This window comes from Pelodiscus sinensis, chromosome 2 (assembly GCF_052426305.1).
Source record: "Pelodiscus sinensis isolate ZL-2025 chromosome 2, ASM5242630v1, whole genome shotgun sequence".
Lineage (NCBI taxonomy): Eukaryota > Metazoa > Chordata > Testudines > Trionychidae > Pelodiscus > Pelodiscus sinensis.
Window position 1 is genome coordinate 216,577,030 of NC_143053.1, and position 8,626 is coordinate 216,585,655.

General features: G+C 42.3%; 1 protein-coding gene across 5 annotated transcripts in view; it reads left to right on the forward strand.

Moving 5' to 3' along the window:
• KRIT1 (KRIT1 ankyrin repeat containing) overlaps window positions 1–5,888 on the forward strand; it is a 53,638-nt gene extending 47,750 nt beyond the window's left edge. For all 5 annotated transcript variants that reach the window (XM_075922382.2, XM_075922383.2, XM_075922384.2 and 2 more), the window contains 2 exons: window positions 44–160; window positions 3,312–5,888. In XM_075922382.2, the coding sequence (XP_075778497.1) occupies window positions 44–160; window positions 3,312–3,380 (186 nt within the window). In that variant the 3' untranslated portion in view covers window positions 3,381–5,888. The remainder of the gene's footprint in view (window positions 1–43; window positions 161–3,311) is intronic.
• Window positions 5,889–8,626: the final 2,738 nt, after the last annotated feature.

An 8,626-nucleotide genomic window follows, 5' to 3' on the forward strand; every position in this document is an offset into this window, starting at 1 on the left:
TAGTTCAGAAAGTATTCTCAACATTTTGTACTTTTCACTGCAGGGTTTGCTCATCAGTCTAAAGTATGGTTGCTTTATGTGGCAATTAGGAGATGCAGATACCTGTTTTCAAATCCATAGTCTGGAAAACAAGATGAGCTTTATAGTGCATACCAAACAGGTAAGCATTGAAAAAATGTAGTCAAATACTGCAATTCTATTAGAATTATTTGAGGGAGTAAACAAACATGGGCAAAAGTGATTCAGTGCATGCAGGGTACTTGAATGTTCAGAAAGCCTTTGACAAGTTCCCTCATCAATGGCTCGCATGTCAAGTAAGCCAACATGCTTGGTGCAGGTCACAACAGAAAAAATGCCAAACTAAGGACAGACTGATAAAAAGAACACAGCAATCACACCCAAAACTGGTGGTTATTATAACATTAGAGTTCATTAAGTCAGCAACAAAAATGAACTGCTGTATCTTCATGTGGATTAACAAGAAGCCAAAATCCAGCCCCTATCACCACTTGATCTGATCTTTATGATGAGAGATTACTGTAAACCATATAAAAAAATCAGCCACTCCCTCAAGTCAAAATATATACTTTAAATCTTACCAAATACCACACTTATAAACAATGCTTTAGTAATTAAAAAGCTAATGGTTTATTAATAAAAATAAGAGAGTTATTAATGGTGAAAGGAATAATATATTTCAAGTAACATCGTAGTCTATAAATGAGGATCATAGCAGTGAAGGTAAATCTGCTATCTTGTAATAAATCTCTCTAGTTCACTCATTAGATTGATGACCCACTAGTCCATTGTCTGAAGCACTCCTTTATTAGAAATCATGTGCAAAGATGTGCAGGAATGAAGACAAAGAAGTGATGTCACAGTCTCCTTTTATACTTTAGGCCAAATGCATGGAAAATTACAAGCAAAAGATCAAGTCTTAGATCGCATGTCCTTATATGCTTTGCAGTGGATGCCTCATGATTCAGACTCAGTGATCTCTGAAACGTCTCCAGGAGTGGATCAGTGGGCAAGCTGATTGTCTTTAACAGGCCATTAAGCAGGCTGACTAGTCTAGATTTTAAAGTCTAGTCTAGATTTTAACAAGGTTAAAAAAAGAGAGAGATTCATGGAAGTTAGGTCCATCAGTGGCTATTAGCCAGGATGGATAGGCATGGTATCCCTAGCCTTTGTTTCTCGGAGGGTGACTGACAGGAGAGGGCTCACATGAGGATTACCTGTTATGATTCCTTCCTCTTGGGCATCTGGTATTGGCCACTGTCGGCAGACAGGATACTGGGCTAGATTGACCTTTGGTCTGATCCAGTATGGTCGTTCTTATGTTCTTATTTGTAACCCTTCGGCCGGTACCAGGCGGCAACCAGAAGGGCTGGGTTCAATGTCTGGGGGGGCCCTTCAACAAGGTGACTAAAACTGGCTCGAGCTCCCACCCAGTAAACTGGGAAAATTCCAACCTACCCGCTGGGTGCCTTTAGAGGCAATTGTTCCTCTCTCGCAAGCACAGTCAGAAACAGAAACAGTCTGTTTAATCACAGTAGATGAACATCAACCCACAAGACCACACAAACAATGAAAAACCCATAACACGAACAACCTGTGAGTAAGGTACCATCCCCAGGGTCTGCAGAGTGAAGTCTTTTTTCCTAGAGGTCTTTAGTCCAACCCCACTGCAAACACCCCCACTTATAGCTCTGTCCAGTCAGTGCCGACCCAGACGCATCACCCTCATGACTTCCCCCTTGGAGCCTGATGTGATGCCACTGTGTTGCCCTGGTTGTCCGCTAGTTGTTCCCACCACCTGCTCCGCTGGCCATCTGCCACCGCTCCTACTGGTCGCTCCTGCCAGCCACTGCGCTGGCCACCTGCCACCGCTCCCGCCAGCCGCTCCACTGGCTGCCTGCCACCACTCCTACTGGCCACCCTGGGCAGCCGCTCCACTGGCTTCAATGGGTCTGGCTCCAGACCAAACCAGTGACTTTAGCTCTTAGTGATTTCAACTGTTTAGACGCCACCTAGGCTGGCAAAAGATTCCAGCTTCCACTGGACTAGCAAAAAGACTCCTCATGGAGAGTCTGCTTTAGGTCTGTCCTTAAAACAAGGGGGAAAGAGGCAGGTTGAACCAGTCTTACAGCTCACACTTGGCAAGCATGAGCAGGCTGGGTCAAGCCCTTTCCCCTCAGCCCTGTATACTGAACTCTGGAAGGGGGAGCTTGTTCATCTGAGACCTCTTCCAATGGTGTCGCTCCTGCAAGCACTAGTGTCATATTTTACAGTTCCCACATTGATTGGTAGCATGACTCGTGACCCCCCACAACAGCCCAAATTAGTTACAATACATCACATTCCATTCCAACACTGATCCTCCATCAGCCCAGGCTGAATTGGATTTACATACTCACACCTCGGATTCCTTCCCCCTCTTAGCATGAGCTGTATTTACATATCAACAGATAACAGTTAATTATCTTGCAGAGCTAAACAATTTGAGTGAGCACACCCACTCCCAGGGCAACTCTCTCCTTTTAGCTAGCTGATAGCAAGCAGTGGTTTAGCCCCTGCTTACATACATATGTTAAAATCAAATCTGTCGAGGCATCACTCAAGAAACATGTTTGATATACAAAAACACAGCAGATATTCATAACTTCATCTACAAAGATGATAGTATGGATTTAAATGGACAGTAATACAGGTTGAGCCCCTCTAGTCCAGCAGTCTCTGATCTGGAAACATCTGTGAGCTGGCATGATTTTAGTAGGCCAGATGAAAAGAGCTAAAGTAAAGGAGACTTAATTGATTTTCATTTCACTGAGAGAAATAGTGGAAAATGAACATAATTTCTAAAACTCAATTTTAATAATCTAAAACGGGGTGGGACCCTTTTTTGGGTTGGGGGCTGCTGACCCACAGAAAAATCTGTCGGTCAGCTGCACACAAGTGAGAAGCAAAAATTAAAAAAAAAAAAAAAAAAAAAGCCTCACTGATGTGGCCCATGACTGAGAAGTAGAAAGACACTTGCCACGTTCCCTTCGCGTCCAGAGCTGTGGGGGGCCCAGACTAGTAGATGTTGTGTGCTCCAGCTCTGTAGTGAGGCAGTAGGAGGCTGGAATGCCAGCACAGGATCCCCAATGCTGCGAGGAGCCCCCAGGCCTGAGGTTCCCCACCCTTGATCTAAAATGTTAGCAACAGAGGTGAATAAATGTGTTTACTCTATATTTAAGTAGGCTTTGGAGATTATATGTGTTAACTGGAAAATCCTGATACAACTTTTTCATTTTTTCCCCTATATGTAGGCAGGTCTTGTCATAAAACTGCTGATGAAATTAAATAGCCAGCTAATGTCTTCTGAACGAAATGAATGACAGCAATGGACAGTGGTTATGTAACTGTGTTTTAATTAAACAGAAATCACAATTTTCATGGAAAAAGAAGCCTTTCATGTGCATGAAAGTTTCTCAGAATTAAATATGTTGTGAAATGTGTATAGACTTTGTACAGAAGCTGCATGGGTTATTTTTTTAAAAGTATGTAACATATCTATTTTTATAAAGAGATTTTCTTCCATATAAGCTATTCTAATTTTTTAACTAAGCCACAAGAACAAAGATATTGAGATGAAAAGGGGATATACTAAATAAATAAAGTTTGTGCTTGTTCTTAACTGATTATGGAGGATTCAGAGTGCCTTAAACCAATTCCTAATGTATCTGTTTATTAATCTATAGGTTGAACCTCTCTAGTCCGGCATCCTTGGGACTTGACTAGTGCCAAACCATAGGAGGTCAATATTGTCTAGCTGCATTAACAAAATTTTCATTGTTTACTGCTTATTGGGCTCTTAGACATTGAGGGGTAAATTAGAGCTAAATAACAGCACAGAACACTGAGAGCCAGGACTAGTGGCTATAAACAAACATAATGGGATCGTGGGAAATTTGGCCATACCCAGAATAAGTGGTCTCAGGGGTATCCGTGTTATCTGTAACTTTAAAAACAAGTAGTCCTCCAGCACCTTAGAGACTAACAAAAATGTAAATAGTATCATTTCATGAGCAAAATCACTTCTTCAGATGAGCATGAAAAGTAGATATCTGGCTAACTAAAATTATGATGGACCAGAGTGTGTCGGACTAGAGAGGTTCAATCTGTCCAATTAACATTTAATAGGCAACCTGCTCTCTAAAGGGATGCAAAAGTGTTCCCAGATATATTTAGTAAAGTTCTGCTCCACCTCAATTAGACTACCAAAGGGTCCCATGTGATCCTGTCAGTTTCAGTGTTCTTCATTTGATGGTCAGTACATTTTATAGTGAAGACTTTATTTCGGCTTCAAATAAAATATTTATCTTTTGTACAAGTATTATTTTAGAATATCTCTACATTTTTATCTATAAAAATGCTTGTACTAGAGATGTAATAGTGTATCTGGTTAAACAGTTAACCAATAAGCAGATGATTATCGGTTAATGTTACCAGCTACACACAAACACCACCATCCCGGGCTCTGCATTTGAAGTATTTTGGGAGCCTGCATACAGGCAGATTGCTTCAGTCCTGGCTTGTGCAGAGTCCCAGCTACTCCCACTGTGGCTCTGCATTTAAAGTATTTTGGGAGCTGACCTACCTGCCTACCAGCTCCAAAATATTTTAAATGTAGATCTGCAGTGGGGGTAGCTTCCAGGACTTGGAATGAGCCAGGACTGAGCCAGCCTGATCACATGGTGGCTCCCAAACTCCTTTAAATGCGGAACCACTTATCGGGTAATAGTGTAACCAACAAAAATTTTGTCAGCTACATAGTTACTGGATTACACACTTCCTAACATCCCTAGTTTGTACAATACTTCCCTTATATTAAAGCTTCAGAGGAGTAGCCGAGTTAGTCTGTAACTGGAAAAACTTAAAAAACAATTAATGGTCTTAGCACCTTAAAGTTACCTTCAATATAAGACATTTATATTACGTTTAATTACTGGATTGCAACCAAGGTGGTTGAATTGATTTAAATCAAGGCAATTTAAATCACCAAAAACAATTGTTGATTTAAATCAAGTTAAGAAAGAGAGAGAGAGAAAAGAAATAAGACTATGCTTAAAATGCCCTTAATTTTGGAGTAAGCCCAAATTTTGGACCACCTTTGAAGCTGTCAAAATCTGTCCTAAACAACCAAATGTACATTTGCTTATCAGATACATATTTTAATCTGCCTGTTGCATATTAATTAGGTTTATTTTAATGAACAGTATGGTATGAACATTTTAAATCATTACATGGAGTATGAAATATTTTATACCATGAACTACTACCCTGTTGTACTAACCCCTGAACTTTCAAGGCAGTGCTGTAGGGTTTTAACTGCAGCTCCCTCTGAATTCAATGGGAACTATATGGCTAAAAACATTCAGTATTTTATAGTAAAGTTAAATATTCATATTTGCCTCTAAAATGAGTTATACAATTAAATGCCAGGCACTGTAGCACTTTGCAGTACTTTCATCTTTGCATTCAAAATCTAAAATCCAAAACCAGTACATTTTAACAAATTATAAAGTACTAGCTGGGAAGTTTTTAAAAATGCATGCAGGAAAAAAATCTGCTATAGAATTTTCTTTAAAGTCATATCTGTGCTACGTGAGCTTCATTGGCATGCAGATACTTGTAAATCTTCCTAGATTGTTTGTATTGTCTTTTATCAGAAGTGAATAGTACAGCAGATGCTAAATTAATTCATAACTATCACTTGATTTTAATATCAGAATATACTTTTTTATAACAGGCACTTGTTAGAAACTAGAAGTATGTGATGTTACAAATTGTATATACAAATTAATGTCAAGTTGCATATTTAACAATAAAATGAATAAACTTCACTGATATATATTATTTATTACTATCAAATAAATTACTTGTTTGCAAAAATGTACAAGTTTACTACCTTTTAAATATACCAGCTAATATGAAATGTGCATTTTAAAATAAATATTGGGCAACTTAACCCAACATACACTATTTCTCATATTCGGAAGTACTTTGGGAGCCTCCCTCTGGTCATTTGTAGTACAGTGTAATTCAGAGTTTCTCAAACTGTGGGTCGTGACCACCCAGGGGGGCCCGCAAGCAACTTAGAGGGGGGTCGCAGCTGGATTCGATTTTTCCCTTGTGATCCCTCTGCCCCGGGCCGAGAAGAGCAGATGGGCGGCAGAAGGCAGCCGCGGGCAGGCCACACAGCGTGGCCGGGGCCATGGGAATCCAGGAGTGCGGCTCAGCTGCAGGAGGAGGCAAGGCAGCAGGAGAGTGAGGCTGGTGCCAGCGCAGGAGCTGGCGTGCAAGAGGCCGGCCAGGGCACAGTTGCCGGGCAACCAAACACTTCCCCAGCTGGGAGAGGGTGGGGTTCCTCAGGCAGTGGACTGGGGGATTGGGTCAGGAAAGAGGATCCAGAGGTAAATAAGGGCACGTGGATTCAGAGGAGAGACAGGAGTGGAATGGAGGGGAGAGGAGAGGAGAGAAGGAACGAACCAAAGGGATGCGGAGAGAAAAAGAGGCACAGAGGAGAGAGAGACGGGGGAAGGAGCCTGCAGGGGGAAGGGCATTGAGGGCTGCAAATGCCTTGAAGGAACCCCAGGAGGGCAAGGAGTCTGGTGAGAAGGGGGGAGAGGAAGCGACCCAGGGAAGTGGGGGTGGAGGGGTCACAAATTCATTTAACATTTTAGGGGGTCGCGGTATCACACAGTTTGAGAACCTCTGGTGTAATTTATACAAACAGAGTATATGACTAGTATGCTGTTTCCTATCATAGACTCGTAGGATTGGAAAGGATCCTATATTACACAGGATGTTTGGACCCAACCAACCATTACATGAGAATATCCAGTATCTTACAGACTGGAAAAAAAAATGTAACAGAAAATTCAGTGTTCAGATCATCAATATAAACCATTGATATTTGTGTGCTATACAATACCATTTGTTGTCTAGACCTAATACAATAGGCATTAGTGCTAATATTCACACTTTCACAGTAGGCAGACACGGTGTTATTGGAAAGACAGTGGGCTATTTCTACATTTCCTTACTTTCAAATGAGTGGTGTGGGCAAGGAGGGTGCAAGTCAGGTCACAGGTGCTGCCCCCAATCAGTGGAGGCCCAAAACTCCTCCAGGCCCCAGGCAGGAAGAGCTAGCTCTTCCAGCCTGGCTGGAATGGGAGATTACAGCTCCTTCAGCCCTGGAGCTGCTGGGGGACATCCAGCTTCTGCAGACTAAGACTTACAGGAGTGGAGATCCAGCTACAGAGGAGAAATCCAGGTCCACTGGCACCAGGCAGAACCAGCATCTCCAGCCAATGGGGCACAAAGTTCAAAAGTGGCCACATGTAAATCTTGTGCCCATCCCTGTTCCACATTAAATCTGTGTAGGAGCTGTTCTATAACGCAACCTAATGCCTAGACCAATTTGCATTAAAGTCAGTGGGAGGTTTTCCAATCTATTTAAATGGGATTTGGATCTGGCCCAATTATACATGAGCAACAGAAAACCACCAATTTATCATGCTGATCATGTTCTGCAAGTTACGTGAACTGTTTCTGGTTGGTTGCTGTCATGTGGTCAGTTCCAGTAAGGTCACATGTAATGCTGAAATAAGATGGGATGGTTATTTCAGTAAAGGATAACATACTAAAAATTAATATTCCAAGCACAATTTTACCTCACTTTTTAATTCCTAAATTGAACCATAGCCAGCCACAACTTTTTTTTCCATTAGGGTAATGAGTTTTCTGTGCATTAGGAGCCTCTGCACTGTTTATATTGTGTAATTTACAACTGCGGTTACGGTTGTTTATATTAACAACCATATGGAATTGTTTATATTAACTTATAGAGTTGAAGGCTATGTAAGTTATAATTACAGAGTTGTAAACAAAGCAATACTCATGGGAAAAATCCTGGGCTGGGAACTTTCATCAGTGTTGTGAAACATTTTAAATGCTCTGTCAAACCCACAATAATTTCAAGTTCTTTATTAGCATTTTTCTGCTCATCTGCTGTGAGCACTCACACAAGAGTGTTCTCCTAAGAGAGAAGTTAGTAATGCAACATTTTAGGGGGAAATGGACAAAACGTCTGTGAATTTCACTTTTTTCCAACTAGTCGCACAAGGAAGTGGTGTTGAAGAAAGAGGATGCCAGTGGAATTGAAAAAGGAAATACTCCCAATTGCAGCAGCTTCTCTTCCATGTTGTACTTCATTGTCACTCGGTAAAGGCCTGACTCCTGTTTGTGCTCAGAGAGCCCCCAAGGCTCTGCCTTTGCTCCACGCTTCAGTTCAGCAGGGGGTAGCGACTGGGGGGCGGCGCTCTCCCAAGGTATCGGCGCTCTCTCCGCAAAGCGGCGGGCGCCGCAACGGGTGTCGAAAGGTGCATTCCCGAAGCCTGCAAAGTCGCCATAAAAAGGTGGCTGGTTTTGGTTGGGGGCGGAGGGTGGGCGGTTAATACCCGCCTCGCCCCCCAGCGGCTCAGGTTCACAGGAGAGGGATGCCCAGCCCTGCCCCCCTCCCCGGCCGCAATTCAGAGCCGCTGACCGCATGCGTGAGATTCCGTCCGCGCGGCACCAG